The following is an 18,084-nucleotide window of genomic DNA, read 5'->3' as shown; positions in this document are numbered from 1 at the left end:
AATGCTATTTGCTCAACGAATCCAGCGTTTTCCAACTGTAGCGTGCCTCAGAATCACCCAGGGGCTTGTGGAAACACAGACGGCCAGGCCCCGTTCCCAGACTCTCTGATTCAGCAAGGTGGCATTTCCAGCAAGTTTCCGGGGGACATGGATGCTACTGGCCCAGGAGCCACACTTTGGGAATCACCGATGGAGTCATCCATTCATCCATTTGTTCAAAGCTTACAGGTGCCTGGCCCCAAGCAGAGAGATGAGTCAAACATTACTTTGTAGGACCTGATGTCCCCTGGGCACTCTGCGAAGGGCTTTCTCTTGACCTGGTTGTCTCCTTTGTGACAATCCAACAAAGTAGATCTCGCCCCCCCCCCCATTTTATAGATGAAAATGCCACAGAAAGAGATTGAGTAACTTGCTCCAAGTCACGTGGACAGGTGTCAACCTGGGATTTGGGTCCACGCGTCCCGGATGCCAAGTGGCCATCAGACAGCACGCTGTGTGCTGTGCCTCTCCTAGAACGCTGAGCTTACACCAGTACTGTCAATCTTCTGCAGATGGAAACAAACCAAAGTTCAGAGAGGTTAGACAACATGCCCAAACTCACACAGCTAGGAAGTGTCTCAAGATTGAGTCTCACTTTGATGCCAAAGTGCTTTCTGCGCCAGGAAACCCATTTCTCCACGCCATCTCCAGACCAACATCTAAATCAGAGCCGGGAAAGAGAGTACGAGCCCAGGTAACCAGAGTGCACAGAGATCGGGTACTTCTGTCCAGTGTTCCGGTGAGCTAATATAGATCTCATGCATCAACTTATTCAAGAGTTTTCAAACAGCTCAGTCTACTTTCCAGCCTAAGTCAGCACCGTATAATGTAACGTTTCCTTGATGATTCAGGATCCTACATGCCCAGAACCGTCATCATGAACAGAGTTCGTTACTGAGAAATGTGGCTGCAGAAGAGGCAGGTGACTGGATTGAGTTTTGAGGGGCGGGGGGAAGAATTACTGAGGACAAATTAAACTGTGCTCGAATCACTGACTTCTTCTGCCATCAGAGTGGAAAAAGGCCCCCCTCACTGAGGCCCATCAAATGTTTCCATTGAGTTGGGTTAAAATTAATCCAGTTTACCCCAATTTATGTAAGCAGCTGACAAACTTCATTCAATCCGACTGTCTTTCTCCTTTCGAGACTCGGTAAATCACAAAGAACGAAGCTTTCCCCGACTCCCGAGTCCCGGTGTGTTACCCCATCATCAGGGAGAGAAATGAGCTCTATAATTACCTTTTGAGACATGAGTCATCCTCGCTCCGAGGGCCCAGACCCGGTGGACGCTATAAAAGCCGCTCAAGGTCGAAGTGCAAACGCGCAGTCTGCCTTCCCCGGGACTGATATAACTGCCGAGCCGCCCCAAGGAGATGAAGGTGCTCCCCGCGTCTGGCCTTGCTGTGCTCCTCGTCACGGCTCTGAAGTTCTCCACCGCAGCCCCCTCCCCACCTGCAGCCACCCCCAGGACCTCAAGAAACAACTACCACCTGGCACAGGTTTGTGAGTCTTTGCGCACTTTCCCCTTCCCGCCTCCACCCCGGAAAACCTGAAAGGGTGTAACGAGAAAACAAGGAAAAATCTGTCACTGTTCCGCCATCGTCTTGTGAGTCCAGTAGAGTCTAATGGACACTGCCTCCCATACGGCGAAGGTTGCTGTCTAGGGCGCGTTCGGGGTATGTGCTGCAGGACTAAGCAAAGGGAGAGCTAGGTGGCTGGTGTCCCACAGAAACGAAGCGGCTTGCCAAAACGCATGCGATGCTCAAAGACCAGGTGTTTGAGGGAAAACGTAGGAGGAAAACAGGGACGGAAAAATAAAAACCGAGGTGCAAGTTTTGTGCACTAGAGGTGGGCTGTGAACTTAGTGTTGGGTTTCCTGGCAGTCACCTCAAAAAGATTTCTTGTGTCCACATGCTAGAAAACGGCTCTTCCTTCGGGGAAAGCTGGATCAAAATCTAAAGTGAGCCGAGTTTTTCCTGGGTGTCTACTGCTCCTCGCTTGCGAGCCTTTCCTCTCTAAAGCGTACTCCCCGAGTACCTTATTTACACACACTTTCTGTATTTTCTTCTTGGAAGACTTCTCTCAACTGGTTGGAGAGGATGCGATACAAATGATGCACGGTAGAATTTTTGCAATGATCATGTGACTCAAAGTGATTCGTGTCTAGTTGCTTCCAAGTGGTTTTTGCATGTAACGGAAGGTGGTGATCTTTAACCTAAAGAAACATCCTAGGGGCACCTAGTCGGTGGGGTGTGCGACTCTTGAACTCGGGGCTGTGGGTTCGAGCCCCACGTTGTGGGTAGAGATTCCTTAAAGATAAAATCTTGGGGGGGAATAATCTGTAAGGATGGGACTCCCCACGTTAGTGACAGGTGTGCAAATGAGACGTGTCTGTGCGAAAGGCGCTCTTTCAACGGTCTGTCAAGTGATAGCACGTCCGGGATTCCCAGCCCTGCCTCCGGGTTGCCTTCCGACCCGCCAGGCTGCACCCCTGCACCGTGCTGGTGGGGGCACTGAGGAAATGGTTTGCACACCCGCTCCCGCGTGGACTCACCGACTGTGTGCACCACTCGTGCCTTCTGATTAGTGAGCTAACTAGTCAATATTTTCACTCTCAGCCCTGCTTACGAACAGCGTCGTGAATGCCAAGCACAGAGCAGTTACATGCAGCTTCCCGAGACATGAGCCCACTGTTACGTAAACTCATTTCAAGAGAACGTGTCTCAGAATTGCAGGGTCTATTTCAAATCATGTTTCACCGGTGCCGGCTGGCTTTGGGTCCCTTCTCCCACATGCAATGTCCCCTCAGCACTCGTCATGCCACTTTGAGGAACCACAGAGTGTTTGTGGCCTCGGAAGAGTCACGCAGAGGCCAGAATGGATCCGAGGGAGCCAAAGACCGTGAGGGTAGCCCTGGTCCCGATAAACGAGGGTCATCGGGCCAAACGGCCCCTGGCCTTCTGTCTGCTTCTCGCCTACTGCTTCTGGACCACGATGGCGAGGTGTGGCAGAACCGAAAACGTTACCCATTGGCCCTTCGCAGAAGAAACCAGCTAACCCTGAGCAGTGTATACAGGGAGAAGACCGGAAAGTCTCAGGAAAAGATATGCTCACAATGGGTCTTGGGGAAGAGGGAAGTGGCCTTCGGATGCTGGGGATCCCTCGCTTCTCCCTTTCAGAGGACCTTCAAACTAGGACCAGGGACCCAGTCAGCGCCTTCTTCTGCCTACAGCAGGCCCCGTCACCAACTAGGGGCAGGAACAAACCGTCACTCTTGAGCGGGCTAGAATGATCTGGGCAAGACTCACCGGTGGGGGGCTCAGTCAAAGCAGCTGACTCTTGATGTCGGCTCAAGTCACGATCTCGTGGTTCGTGGGTTCAAGCCCTGCATCAAGCTCTGTGCTGATAGCATGGAGCCTGCTTGGGATTCTCTCTCTCTCTCTCTGCCCCTCCCCCGCTCGCTCTCTGTATCTTTTTCAAATTAAATAGAAAGAAACTTAAAAAAAAAAGATCTGGGCAAACTTTCAAGTGGATCCCAGCGACTAGAAAGAATTAATGCCCCCCCCTTAGAGTTTATAGAAATAGAGCAGTCACTTCTTATTTCTTTGCACGGTTTCAGTTACCCACAGTCATTCATGGTGGGGAAATCGATGATCCTCCTTCTGACATATCAGAAGGGTCATCGGTAGCCTAACACCGCGTCACAGCGCCTACGTGGCTCACCCGCCATGTCACAGCGCCTACGCCATTCACCTCGCTGCATTTCGTCACCTCACATTATCACAAGAGTGTGAGTACAGAACAGTAAGATATTTTGAGAGAGAGCCCACACTCACGTAGTTTTTATGACACTATATCGTTGTAATTGTTCTACGCTGTTATTAGTATCTGTTGTCAATCTGTCACTGTGCCTAACTTATAAATCAAGCTTTCTCATAGGTATGTGCGTGCAGGAAAAAGTATTTATATAGGGTTCAGATCTACCTGAAGCCTCGGGCCCCCACTGGGGGCTTGGGGACGTATCCCCTGTGGAGAGGGGGGACTTCTACACGTAACAGCTTCGGCAGCCTCACGATACAACAGATGAAATACTACAGAAGCATGCAGCGTAAGCTCATCTGTTCAACGATCACTTACTGACAGCTTACCGTGTGCTGTAGGCCAGGGTCTGTTCCGAGCACTCGAGAAACACCAGTGAACCAAACAAGTCAAATCCTTGGGCCTAGGGCACTTACGTGGGGACAGTGGGGATGGGGGAGGGGAGGGCGCTGGGAGAAGATCAGCAAGTGGTCAGGCAACAAGCGCCCAAGGTTATTTCAAAGTGATAAGTGATCCTGAGGGCAGAAGGAGTCTGGGTGGTAGTGACTGGGGCAGCGGGGGACATTGTCACTGAGTAGTCCCGGAAGGCTTCTGTGAGGAGGTGGCACTCAAGGTGAACCTGAACTCTAAGAAGGAGCCAGTCACATGACTGCTGGGGGTGAAGGAGCCTGGCCGCCACGCCAGGCTGGTGGCAGGAGCCGGGAGAGGGCACACAGCGGGACTGGCCGAGTCCTGTAGCCGGTGGCCAGCGTACCAGGGGGTACCTATGAACTGGGTCAGGATAATTAGCTTCCGCACGGCTCTCTTCTCCCCAGACCACTTGTTCAGAGACAACGGACGGTCTCTTGTGCCCGGAAACACCAGACCAGCCAAATTTCCAAATGCCAGATGCTTCCTGCAAACCCATGAGTCCAATAACCTGCACTTGAACAAATGAACGAGGGTTTAGGTGACTTACCTGACGCCCTCTCATAACTCTTTAAATTCTGCTTTGCTGATGAGCATAAAGGCTATGAAAATGATGGAATGATAAAATGCTTAGTCTCTTAAACCAAAGTTTTATTGTATTTTTGTTTTTTTAAAAAATCAGTAATATCACTACAACACTTCAAACAACAACAGGTTATTAAGTTGTCCTTAAAAATAATATATTTCATGGGGCGCCTGGGTGGCGCAGTCGGTTAAGCGTCCGACTTCAGCCAGGTCACGATCTTGCACTCTGTGAGTTCGAGCCCCGCGTCGGGCTCTGGGCTGGTGGCTCAGAGCCTGGAGCCTGTTTCCGATTCTGTGTCTCCCTCTCTCTCTGCCCCTCCCCCGTTCATGCTCTGTCTCTCTCTGTCCCAAAAATAAAAAATAAACGTTGAAAAAAAAATAAATAAAAATGCTTTAAAAAAAATAATATATTTCATTATCACATTATTATAAACTCATAATTAAAGAAAATAAAAAATTGAAATTGAAACCTTTCAAATACAGATGTTAAATTCAGGTGATTTTTTTTTTTTTAATTTTTTTTTTCAACGTTTATTTATTTTTGGGACAGAGAGAGACAGAGCATGAACAGGGGAGGGTCAGAGAGAGAGGGAGACACAGAATCGGAAACAGGCTCCAGGCTCTGAGCCATCAGCCCAGAGCCTGACGCGGGGCTCGAACTCACGGACCATGAGATCGTGACCTGGCTGAAGTCAGACACTTAACCGACTGCGCCACCCAGGCGCCCCAAATTCAGGTGATTTTAATACCACTTTACTTTCTGTGCATGAAGAGATACTCTAATTTTTATATTTGGTTCCTACCTTTATTACTGATTATTGTATCATAAGAAAATTTTTATTTTTATGCTATTTTCCTAAACATCACCTTCAAGAGTTACAAATATTCCAGAATATAAGTGAGTTATAACGTATTTAATTGGGCCCGTAGATTATATGCAACCTAAGAGTCCTCACACAGCATCAGAAGTCCTCACGATTCCCGTTCTGTGGCTTAGCCACAACACAAGAAATGCCGAAGAAACCATATCTAGAACTTTACCTTGTTTTGAAGCACACTTGACTCTGAGTTTTTTAAGTTCTTGATTCTCTAGAAGGATGCCAGGGAAGTGCACTGAACAAAGAGCTGGGGGCAGAGAGTGGACCTGGGCCACTGGCTTGCCAGGACTGACCCTCTAGGCCTCCGTTATCTTATTCTTTCAAACACTGAAAGAGAAGCAGAGAGAGACCACCCAAAAGCCAACCTTAAAATTCTGTAATTTTAACAACAGGGGAGGGGAAAAGGTGGGGAGCAAATAGGACACTTCCGGGGGTGCCTAAAATCCTTGACCAGGGCCAACCTCACCCAAGGGTTCGGATTAACACAAATGCAATTCTAAGTGCACATCTAAGTGCCTCCCCGAATGTTTTGACTCTGAAAAGATGCTAAAACCTTGTCAATAACTTTGACGAGAAAGTTTCCAGAACGATTTAGGCCCTCGGGACATCTGATAATTCTTCAAAGAAGCAAATTTGCGTATTTTACCTAGAGAAAAAGAGCCCAAATATTAATTGAACATCTCCTCTGAGCCTAGGACCGTGTCGAGTACTGTTTTGATACTGTTGTTTATGACCGGACTTAAACCTTTTGAGCTAAAGATCTAGCATCTTCTGCGTATTTATAAGAAAAAACACATTGTATAAATTATATATGTTCACAGTAGAACAATTATAAAACGGGGCCACTTGAGTGGCTCTGTTAGGTGTCCGACTCTTGGTTTTGGCTCAGGCCATGATCGCACGATTCGTGAGATCGAGCCCCATGTCAGGCTCTGCACTTACAGCACGGAGCCTGCTTAGGATTCTCTCTCTCCCTCTCCCCTGCTCCCTGGCTCTCTCTCTCTCAAAATAAATAAACAATTTTTAAAAGGCAAAAACACAAAAGAAAAGAAATATTATCCAACACAGATAATGAAAAAAGTCAATTCCATCACTAAGATAAAACCACTGCTCACCCCTTCATCTATATTTTTCAACACACTTTGCTGTGACTCAGGGCTGGGATTAGGATGAGTGAATGAGGCAGGATTGGACCTCGTCTTAGTTAAAATATTGATATTTTGTTCATCATGGATTTTTTGCATTAATTTTGATTGTTAAATGTTGCACTCCATATTATTTTTCTTGATTACTGAGTTTTTGGCCACCCCTCTCTTCGTCAGCCTAGTCCTGGCTTATGAGGATCTATCTGTGTGTGCATCATTCTGCACACCTTTCTCTTCACAAACGTGGCTTATCCTGTAAGCGTAGTTCTAAACCTCTTTCCAACTTTTTTTTTTTAGTCTTTATTTATTTTTGAGAGAGAGACAGAGTGTGAGCAGGGGAGGAGCAGAAAGAGAGAGGGAGACACAGAATCCGAAGCAGGCCCCAGACCCCAAGCTGTCAGCACAGAGCCCGGTGCGGCACTCGAACCCACAAACCGTGAGATCATGACATGAGCCGAAGTCGGAAGCTCAACCGACTGAGCCACCCAGGCGCCCCATCAACCTCTTTCCAACTTAATCCATCTTCCCTTCTATGACTGTATTTTGTAAACCAAAATTAGAACCCAGAGTGTAAGACTCACACATAACCTAACATGGGAACAAAATATTTGAATTCAAAACTGTCTCAGAAAACATAGAGTGTCTGGTCTCCTGCACAGAGCTTACCCCTGGAAGAGCCTTATCTAGACTTAGCGTGAGCGTCGTGTTGTCACAGCATCGACCTGAGCCAAGAGGAATGGCTCGGAGAACCATTATCTGCCAAAAAGATCAGAAAGAAAGACATAAAATGCTTACTTCTGATGGCCTACCCAGAGACGGAAATGAAACAATATGGTCACACCTTTGTTTCAGGGCTCGCCTGGGCTCCAGGGCTGGGGGCTCCAAGCTAACCCCCTTCTTCTCCTCTTGGGTCTTTGCCTCATTAAGAATCTCACAAGGATGGGGCACCTGGGTGGCTCTGACTGTTAAGCGCCCGACTTCGGCTCAGGTCATGACAATCACGGTTCGTGAGTTCAAGCCCCGCGTCGGGCTCTGTGCTGACGGCTCAGAGCCTGGAACCTGCTTTGGATTCTGTGTCTCCCTCTCCCTCTGCCCCTCCCCTGCTCACACTCTGTCTCTCTCTGTCTCTCAAAAATAAATAAACATTAAAAAAAAGAAGAAGAAGAATCTCACAAGGAATCACCACCAGGAAAGATGGGGCGGGAGGTCTGGTCGACCCCACAGAGAGCAGACAGAGCATGTAACCCAAACAAGTGAGCGTGTCTTACTCAGTTTAATCTTCTCCTTGACAATTACAGTCTGGGGCGCCTGGGTGGCTCAGTCGGTTGAGTGTCCAACTTTGGCTCAGGTCATGATCTCACAGCTCGTGAGTTCGAGCTCCGCGTCGGGCTCTGTGCTGACAGCTCGGAGCCTGGAGCTTGCTTCTGATTCTGTGTCTCCCTCTCTCTCTGCCCCTCCCCGCTCATGCTCTGTCTCTCTCTCTCAAAAATAAATAAACATTAAAAAAAAAAAAAAAACAATTACAGTCTGCATCCACAGCAGGAAACCTTGGGATATAGGAAAGGATGAAAAATAAGTTGCCACCCTTGGTATTACAACCCAGAGGTAAACAAGATTGATACTCAGATATATTTCTTTCCATTATTTATGTCACTCATGCTCATTATAAGTTATATGCATGTAGTAACTATCAATATGTCAATCGATATAAATTTTCAATGTTAATTTGCACATTAACCTTCTGTTACTATACATATATAACAAACATGAGTATAATATGTACACGTATATATGGTTCGGTTTGTTTGGGGAATTACGATTATAATCTGTATAAAGACTTCACCTAGGCTTTTCTCAGTATATTGTCATTATACTGAATGCATTACTCCATGCCACTAAATATTTTTCAAAAATGTGATCTTAGAGGCCTAGTATTGCTTCACATGAATATATAAAAATATAGCCAACAAAACCCCTATTGTTAGACATTAAGGTTGCTTTCAATGTTTTAGTATTCACATATATAGACATGTAGATAGAGCAGAAATCATATACATAATTTATACGGAATCTAAAGTAATGCGATACGTAAATATTCATAGGCAGTAAATAAATACCTCATGCATAAAATGTAAATATAAAATTTTGCATCTAATGCAACACACACTGAAATCTTCAGTTGCTCGGGGTCTCCCTGCAATAAGGTGGGTCGTTGAAATCCTGGACCAGCATCCAACTCCGGTCCCACATTTACATGATGCCATCTCACTCCACCCAGGAGTTCTAGAAGAGTTTTGAATGATAAATGTAGAGGTTTTAAGCTTTAATGTGCAAATAAAATACTTTAAGGCTAATTTTACTTGGGGGGGGAGGGAGGTCGGGGAGCGGCGGGCGGTGGGGGGGGGTGGCGGTGTGGGAGACAGAGACGGTCCTGGAAGCCTGGCCCCGGAGGACAGGTTCACGGACCTAACAATGACAAGCCACCAGAGAAACAGATTGTCTGACGTTGTGTAGAATGTCAGGTTGGACTGCAAGGCCTCTGTGCGTAGAAACACACTGATTGTGCATAATGTTTGCTGAAAACGTGACACCAATAGCCACCTCCCAGAGAATAGTCTTGGTTTTTGCAAATTGGGTGGAGATTTCAATGACAAACGATCCCTGGGGAAAATGTTCACATTATTTCCTTCTATTGTTGTTTCCTCTTGAAGTTTATTTATTTATCTTGAGAGAGAGCATGAGTCCGGGAGGGGCAGAGACAGAGGGAGAGAGAGGAGAGAGAGAGAGAGAGAGAGAGAGAGAGAGAGAGAGAGAAAGAGAGAGAGAGAGAGAGAGAACCCCAAGCAGGTTCCACACTATTAGTGCAAAACCTAATGGGGGGCTCGAACTCAGGAACTGTGAGATCATGACCTGAGCCAAGATCAAGAGTCGGACGCTTAACGGACTGAGCCACCCAGGAGCCTCTATGTTTTCCTCTTAAAATAATTAGTCCTTATAGGAAAACTATGAAAGATAAGTGGGTAAGAGGAGAAAATCTCCAATCCCAGCTACGCAAACGTAATTAATATTAGTGATGCGGCATACGTCCATCAAAGCTTTATCCATGAGAATGTACCTAATTCTTTTCAAGGTGGGAGTACGCCCTCCACACTGCATGCCGCTTGTGGAGAAACGGTCCCCTCCTAACCTGAGCACGAGTCTCTCCCGGAGACGGTGCACAGACGTGTCCTCCTGCCTGTCTGTTCCAGGCCTATCTTGACAAGTATTACACCAGGAAGGGAGGCCACCAGCTCGGTGAGATGGCCGCGCGAGGAGCCAGTTCCCTGGTCAAGAAGATCAAGGAGCTGCAAGCCTTCTTCGGCCTCCGAGTCACGGGCAAGTTGGACCGGTCCACGATGGACGTGATCAAGAGGCCCCGATGCGGAGTTCCTGACGTGGCAAACTACCGCCTCTTCCCAGGTGAACCCAAGTGGAAAAAAAATACTTTGACCTACAGGTAATGAGATGGAGTCCTTCCAGGTCAGAGAGAAGCACTCCTCTTCTCCTGTCCGTGCTTTCTGTCTTTTCTTTCCTTTCCTTTCCTTTTCCTTTGTTTTTTCTTTTCTTTCCTTTCCTTTTCTCTTGCCTTTTCCTTTCCTTTCCTCTTCTTTTTTTCTTTTCTTTTCCTTTCTTTTGTTTTCTTTCCTTTTCCTTTCTTTTTTCTTTCCTTTTCTCTTTTCTTCCCTTTTCTTTTCTCTTTTCTTTCCTTTTCTCTTTTCTTTCCTCTTGTTTTCTTTCCTTTTATTTTTTTCATTCCTTTCCTTTCCCTTTTCTTTTCTTTTCCTTTTCGTTTCCTTTCTTTTCTTTTTCTTTCCTTTTCTTTTTTCTTTTCCTTTTCTTTCCCTTTTCTTTTCTTTCCTTTCTTTTCTTTCCTTTTATTTTTTTCTTTTCCTTTTTCTTCCCTTTCCTTTTCTCTTTTCTTTTCCTTTTCCTTCCCTTCTCTTCCCTTCTCTTCTCTTCTCATTTTGAAACATCTTCCTTCTGATCTGTATAAAATCGTGGCTCATCACAATCCTAAGGAAGACTTTTTAGGGCTGATCTTAGTCACAGTGAAGGATTTACTACAAAATATGACCTCAGGATTATCATGATGACTGGCCATTTTAGACATTACAATAATTTTATCGGTAAGAGACAACACACTTGTCTTTAAAGAAGAATAATCTAATCTAGGATTAATAACTGATGGTACCAACCAGTTTTCTTAAAACAGTTTCCTCAATCAGAGGGAAGCAATAAGACTCACCTATTAAAAAGTAACTTTTTATCAACTGCAAAAATAATTTATTGATGGTTTAGTAAGTGCCTACTATAGGCATTCAGTTCTGGAGATATAGAGATGACTAGACCACCTTCCCGACCTCAGGGAACTCAAAGTCCTTTGGGGGAGACACAAAAGCAAACAGACCATTGTGGCTGCAGGTCTAGTGGAGAGCTCTGGGAGCAGCTGCTGGGAGCACAGGGACCCAGGTCGGGGGGGGACAGCAGACCTCCTTCCTGGGGGGCCCCTCCACCCTAGGGTGGCTCAGAGGCAGGCAGATACCGCTGCCCGCCTGGGCCCGCACCTGCCAGACAGAGGGGGGATCTGGGCCCTCACCTGCATTTTTGCCCAGGCCTCACCAACAGTGAGGATTTCCCAAGTGCTAGAGGAGTCGTGACAGACAGGGGCACGCAGTGGGGCGGCCCGGTGGGCAGGTGCCCAGGGCAGCAGAGAGCCAGGCCCGGCTTGGAGCCAGACTTTGTTCTTAGGACCAGCACATTTAGTCGATGCCTGGGGATGGGGCAAGGCCGGACTGTTAAAACAGTCCGCACAGGGCTCACAGAAGCCCCTGACGCTCTGAGGAGTTTTACAGCCCAGGAACCCTGTAAGCCAGGTGCTAAACACAGCGATTTTTTTTAAGTTTATTTATTTATTTACTTTGAGAGAGACAGAGAGAGAAAGAATCCCAAGCAAACTCCACACCATCGGTATGGAACCCGATGTGGGACTCAAATTCATGGAACGGTGAGATCATGACCTGAACCAAAATCAAGAGTCAGACACTTAACTGGCCGAGCCACCCAGGTGCCCCAAAACACAGCCATTGCTAAAAAGTAAGCCCTACAGGGGCACCTGAGTAGCTCATTCAATTGAGTGTCTGACTTCGGCTCAGGTCATGATTTCACCAGTCATGGGTTCAAGCCCCGCATCGGGCTCTGTGCTGACAGCTCAGAGCCTGGAGCCTGCTTCACATTCTGTGTCTCCCTCCCTCCCTCCCTCTCTCTCTCTCTCTCTCAAAAATAAATAAACATTTAAAAAAAGTAAGCCCTACAAACCTGCAATTCAATTATATTCATGCACAAATTATTATATATTACTTTGTGTACGTTATATGGAAAAAGCCAAGGTGACCAAAACACTGGTTTCTGATCACGACACTTTTCTCTGTGCTCACGCGGTCATTCACGTTTTTATCTGAAGGGCTGCTGCTCATCTCTCCCCAAGGATACCTGTGGGGGCGGCCAGTGGGTGGCTTGTAACTGCCACACCCAGTCCCCGGGTCCCTAGGGTCAAGGGAGGACCTGTACCCACGAGCCCAGAGGCTCCTCTGGGCCACCTGTGGGCGGCTGGGAGACTGAGTCCATAAGGTGACACTCTGAACACAAATGTTCCCCTGCCGCGGTCCAGGAAAGCCTCAAAATCCAAACACGAGGGCAAGAACTCCCAAGTGTGTGGGGGGCGGCGGGGGGCAAGATGGGAAAATTGTGTATAAACCCAGGAAGGCTTTCCAACATTTAGCTGCGTCACAGAACTGTGACTAAACACGGCCAAGACACGGAATCGATGCTAATTGGAAGCTGCGAGACGTAGAATATTGTGATAATATTCCTCGGACAGCCCCCCCCCCCGCCCCGCAAAAGGAGAGCGAGAGAAGGAGGGAAGTAAGAGAAAGCATAGAGGCATCTCAGTACTCTACGTAGCCACTGGATCTCAGAATAACTGCTAGTAACCAACGGGGTTAAAACAGGAAACGTAGCTTAGTGCTTATGTGTGTACATCTTGGAGTCAGACTGGGCTCGGATCCCGACTGATCACACGACGTGGATCCTCATCCTTATCTCCGCAGGTTGTTGTGAAGGTCAGGTAGGCTCAGGGCCGTGGCCCGCACGAAGCAGGTGCTCGCAGAGTCTGACCGTGACCTCCACTGCCTCAGCGGTCTTCGGGTGCGGACTCTTGTCGGGGCGCCTCTGTCCATCCCTGCGAGAGGGTTCCGTGCTCCTGCCTCTCCAGGGTGGATAGCCACCTGCATGCGGGCTCCCTGTGGGACCCCGCCCCTTCCCTTCGGACCCCCAGGATCAGCCCCGCTGCTTTCTGGCTGGGACGGCCCCACCCGCGTCAGAACACCCAGGATACTTGCCGAAATGCGCGTTTATGCTCACAGCTGTGTATCTCTTGACCCAGCCTCTCAGGTGGTTATCACAGGTGCTAACATTTGACCACCACCCAGAAGCCCTTGGAAACCACTAGCTTTGACTCAGCACTTCCTGAGCTTACCAAGTATTTGTTGGGCTCCAACTGTGCCCACGGGACTGGACGAGGAACCAGAGAACGGAAGCGGGGCAGAGGTCCGCTGCCCAGGGTGGCTGTCGCCGAGGTGTCTCCTCACTCTGCGCCCCTGGCTCCCTCCGAGGTCCCAGGGGGCACCTCCTTCCTCCTCCCCTTCCTCTGCTTGCTGTCGGAAGCCCCAGCCCCCGCGTCCCGGAGGCCCGCCAACGGCTCCACTGTTTGCCCCAAATGCCCTCCACTTCTCTGCCTCCAGAAGTCACTGTCGCAGCAGCACTTAATGAAAGACTGCAGCCTCTTTCAGTCTACGTGAGCACCCTTGCTTAAAGCTGATGTTTCCTCTTTGAGATAGCGTATTATTTCAAGAGAAAAACCTTCCCCCGCAAAGGGGGAAATCCCAGTGGCCTTTGAATACGAATTTGCTCCGTGGTTTTACTTGTCACGATTGAAAATGTTCAGTCCGGTTGGGGGAAAAAGCCCTGCTCAGCTAAAACCCTCTTAGGGGAAAATGGGCTTCTGACTCCCTGTGAAGTTGCACCGGGTTCTGATCTTTAACATCAAGGGTAATGTGATCTTAGTGAAAGCCAGCCTGTCTCGGCACCACAGGATCTCGACCCTCATCCCCCTTCAACTTTCCCTAATTGTCCACCCGTCCTAGTAATGTAACAAAGGTGGAAGCAAAGTAAGAATTGTTTGGGAGAAAAACTCCCAAATGGTAGATGCGTGTTCGGCCTCTCGATCCTCAGCCCCGCCTCGACCTCAACATAATGGTCGCCCTTCTTCGCCAGGAGCGTCTACTGAAAGGAAGGCCCGTTCCTCGTGTCTTCACAGGATATCCAAGTACACGCCATCCATGGCGGCCGCTGACGTGGACAAGGCAGTGGAGATGGCCTTGCAGGCCTGGGGCAGCGCTGTCCCCCTGACCTTCGTCAGGGTGACTTCGGGAGAAGCGGACATCATGATATCTTTCGAAAGCGGAGGTACCGTGGGGGTCCCTGGGCTCTGCCTGCGAAGCCAGCTGTTTCCTCCTACAACCCTCAGTGCAAGGGTGGGCACCGTCCTCTCTTGCACAGGGTGAGACGGGCGGAGGCCGAGGTCATGGCAGAGTGATGACGGCCATCAGGCAGAAACTAGAACCAGGGGGTCCCAGCGAGGGCTCGTCATCCTGGCCCGGACCGTGCGGCAGACTCGGCCCAACCGGCTTCCGCTGTGCTGTGGCCGCATCAGAGACAAAGTCTGTCCCATCTGGCTTCCTGTTGGCCTGGGGGGGGCCACCTGACCTCTCCCCACCCCCTGACGGTGTCTGCCACACGGCAGGAACCTGCACCTTGAATCCTCACTGAAGGGCACACACGCCCCATGACCCTGACCGCTTCTTCCCTGCAGCAATGGCCGGGCGTGGTGGGGGAGGGGGTTTGCTGCTGTCCCGTCCACACGTTGTGGGGTCCCCAGGCCTCCACCCTCTCACCCCAGTAAGGAGTGGACGCATAACCTTGCACGGGGAGCCCTGTCCAGAGCCGCGTGTCTAGTGGGCAGATTAAGGAAAGGCCACGAAATTCCTTCCCTTTGTTGGCTTCCAAGCAGCAGGACCAAGTGTCCTGCCCTTTCTAAGGGCCCCTGAGACTTCAAGTCTCCATCTGAAGTTTAACCTGCTGTCCTGGGGTGGGCGCGCCCAGAAGCCAGGAGAGAGGAGGTCAGCAGGCCCCGGGGTGAGCCCTCCGGGGTGGCCCTGGGTGTGGCCAGGTGCATGGTGGCTCCCATTCCTCCCGGACAGCAGGGCCACCGTGGCCACATGGCTCAGGCCGGCTTTGGAGACCGCTTCTCTCTTGATGGTGCAAGCCTGCGCTCTTTCCCGTGAAACACAGGCTGGGTGGGGGCCGTGCTGCCATGTAACAGGGACCTCGGGGCTCACAGTCTGAGGTCCCCGCACTGTGCCGAACCCCTCGCACGGCACACCAGAGCTTTGTTTTGTTGGATTTTAACAAAACAAAGTATTCCCGCTAAAATCCTCAAAACCCATGAACGTAGCTTTACAACATTGCCTCGTTTTGTTCTTCCTCCTTTTTAAATTAAAAACTGTCAATGAGGGGCGCCTGGGCACCTCAGTTGGTGAAGTATCTGACTTCGCCTCAGGTCATGATGTCACGGCTCGTGAGTTCGAGCCCCACATCAGGCTCTGTGCTGACAGTTCAGAGCATGGAGCCTGCTTTGGGTTCTCTGTCTCCCTCTCTCTCTGCCCCTCCCCTGCTCATGCTCTGTCTCTCTCTAAATAAATAAATAAATAAATAAATAAACTTTAAAAATCTGTAAAAACAGTATTGTCCGTTCCCTGTAACGTGAAATATGCTTCGAAAATCGTCCGCAGGACTAACTTCTGTTGACCTCTCTCCCCAACTGTCTAGACCACGGGGACTCCTATCCGTTCGATGGGCCTCGAGGGACCCTAGCCCATGCATTTGCACCTGGAGAAGGTCTGGGAGGGGACACGCATTTCGACAATGCCGAGAAGTGGACTATGGGAATGAATGGTATATATGCACAATTGACCATAACCTGGAAACTATTGTACCTTCTTCTGGGCCTCCACCATGAAACCTTGAGGTCAACGTCCCAGGCCACCCTTAAAGTAGGGGGGCTGGCTAGGAAAAACAAGTAAGCCAAAAATCCACAAGGGAACACCATAAGGGGAACGCCCCACCCCCAAGTGTGCCGTAGACTCTCCCGAGCCCCGCTCAAAGCGAGGGGCGTCGAGGAACCTCAACCCTCCCTCCACAGCACTCTTTGCACAGCCCTTACGGTCTCTCACTGGTGCTGGCAAGCAGGCTGTGCTCAGAAAGGACCTGAGGGTCGTACTCTCCTAACAAGTGTGCTGGGGATGGGTGGAAAGGTTCCAGAATGTGATGCCTGTCATTGGAAGTCTTCCTCGGGAAGTGTGTGTGGATGACAAGGGGTGGAGGCTGTCACAGCAGGGAACTTACCCCGAAGTCATGGCCAAATCTAGATCTCATTGCCGCCATGAGCTCTAATTGGGCCCTTCTCCACCCAGCGACTGAGTGTCGCTGACAAGGAGCCAAATGGACCGAATCACATTTCCATCCTTTCCCAGTCCGAAGCCCCGTCCAGCCGAGGGGGAAACATAGGTAACGTCAGCAAAGCTCAGCACCAGAATAACCTGGTTATGAAAGGCAGATGAGTTTCCTACTAGGATCGGGGTATAAATTCTCCCGTAAAGACAGAAGGCCCTAACAATAAATCCCCACATTGATGCTGTATTTTTCTGTCTCGCCCTGTGTAGGTTTCAACTTATTCACCGTAGCTGCTCACGAATTTGGCCACGCACTGGGCCTGGCGCATTCCACAGACCCATCGGCACTGATGTACCCAACCTATAAGTACCAGCATCCCTACGGATTCCACCTGCCCAAGGACGATGTGAAAGGGATCCAGGCTTTGTATGGTACAGTCGCTACACTTCTCTGACTACTAACCCTGAGAGTCACAGGCTTTCAGTCTCCAACTTAGAGAAAGTGTATTTTGCCAGGAGTTACCTGCAGGGGTAGAGATCAAGCGGGGGACCACAGCCCCCACTGTGGCCTTTTATGAGGAGCTTATCTACCAGATAAGAACATGGCTTTCTTTTCTACGATGTGCAATTAAATTCTACATCTTTCCTCCAGAGCGCTTGGTCCCTCAACAGCCGTAGAAAATAGAATCAATTGTCTTTTGGCGGGGAGGGGGGTTTGGGAGGGTGAGGGTCAGAATTTAGATACTGGGAGAGGATGGGTATATTTTATAGTTTCCTATATATGGTTCTGACCCATCTGCAGATAATTGTTCTGATCTTCCTAAAAATGTCAGGGAGGATGATGACTGCATTCCTAGTGGTGTAGATAACCCACAGGCTCACGTTGCTCATCCTGTCACCGCATCCTCATGACCAGCCTGCTTAGAGTGTTAAGTGTTTTCCTCACCGGACAGCTAAGTGGAGGCTCAAGACAGTAGGTACCCCGAGATAATCAAAATTATCCCATGCCTTACCATTCTTTCAAAGGTAATAAGGAATTATTAAAAACTCTAGACCTAGTCTTCCTTAAGAGAAAGATCCACAAAGCCCTGAGAAGGAATCTTGGAAGTCTTAGACCTTGACACTTTTGCTTTCGTGTTTTATCCCAGAAAACTCTGGGCCACTGACTGTCCCCTAAACCCGGAGGGTGGTTACTCTGCCGTAAATTGCCAAAGCCTGTCTGCATCCTCCCAGCCTAGAAAAGGGCCCGGAGAGCCCAGATCCCTCTTGCTAGGTGTTGGCGAAGCCACCTGGCAGTTCAGACAGGAGCACACTCTTTCGCAGTCAGATGGCATCTGACTCTTGGGAGACCGAGCTTCTCCAAAGAGGTGCTCCGTCAGTTCTGCCCGCTGCTCCTCCTGGGAGAGATAGGAACTGACAGCATGAGCGTCTCCACTGCACAAACTTGGCTGCAGAGCACCGAGGGCAGGGCTCCGATGTGAAGTGACTCCCCTGGGCCACTGAGCCCAACGATTTACCTGCCCTCTACAGATCCTTCCGTGCTGGAAGGTCACCACCATTCTGATGGCCGTGGTCCCTGGGCCAGGGGCTGAGGCAAGTATTT

The 18,084-nt window shown here is 49.3% G+C and overlaps 1 protein-coding gene across 1 annotated transcript in view; it reads left to right on the top strand.

The window, feature by feature from the left end:
* Window positions 1-1,411: 1,411 nt before the first annotated feature.
* MMP20 (matrix metallopeptidase 20) overlaps window positions 1,412-18,084 on the top strand; it is a 52,015-nt gene continuing 35,342 nt past the window's right edge. Inside the window, exons 1-5 of the mRNA XM_045486594.1 lie at window positions 1,412-1,537; window positions 10,122-10,369; window positions 14,288-14,436; window positions 15,859-15,984; window positions 16,752-16,913. Of these exons, the coding sequence (XP_045342550.1) occupies window positions 1,412-1,537; window positions 10,122-10,369; window positions 14,288-14,436; window positions 15,859-15,984; window positions 16,752-16,913 (811 nt within the window). The remainder of the gene's footprint in view (window positions 1,538-10,121; window positions 10,370-14,287; window positions 14,437-15,858; window positions 15,985-16,751; window positions 16,914-18,084) is intronic.

Source organism: Leopardus geoffroyi, chromosome D1 (assembly GCF_018350155.1).
Source record: "Leopardus geoffroyi isolate Oge1 chromosome D1, O.geoffroyi_Oge1_pat1.0, whole genome shotgun sequence".
Lineage (NCBI taxonomy): Eukaryota > Metazoa > Chordata > Mammalia > Carnivora > Felidae > Leopardus > Leopardus geoffroyi.
This window is presented reverse-complemented; position numbering and strand designations above follow the sequence as displayed.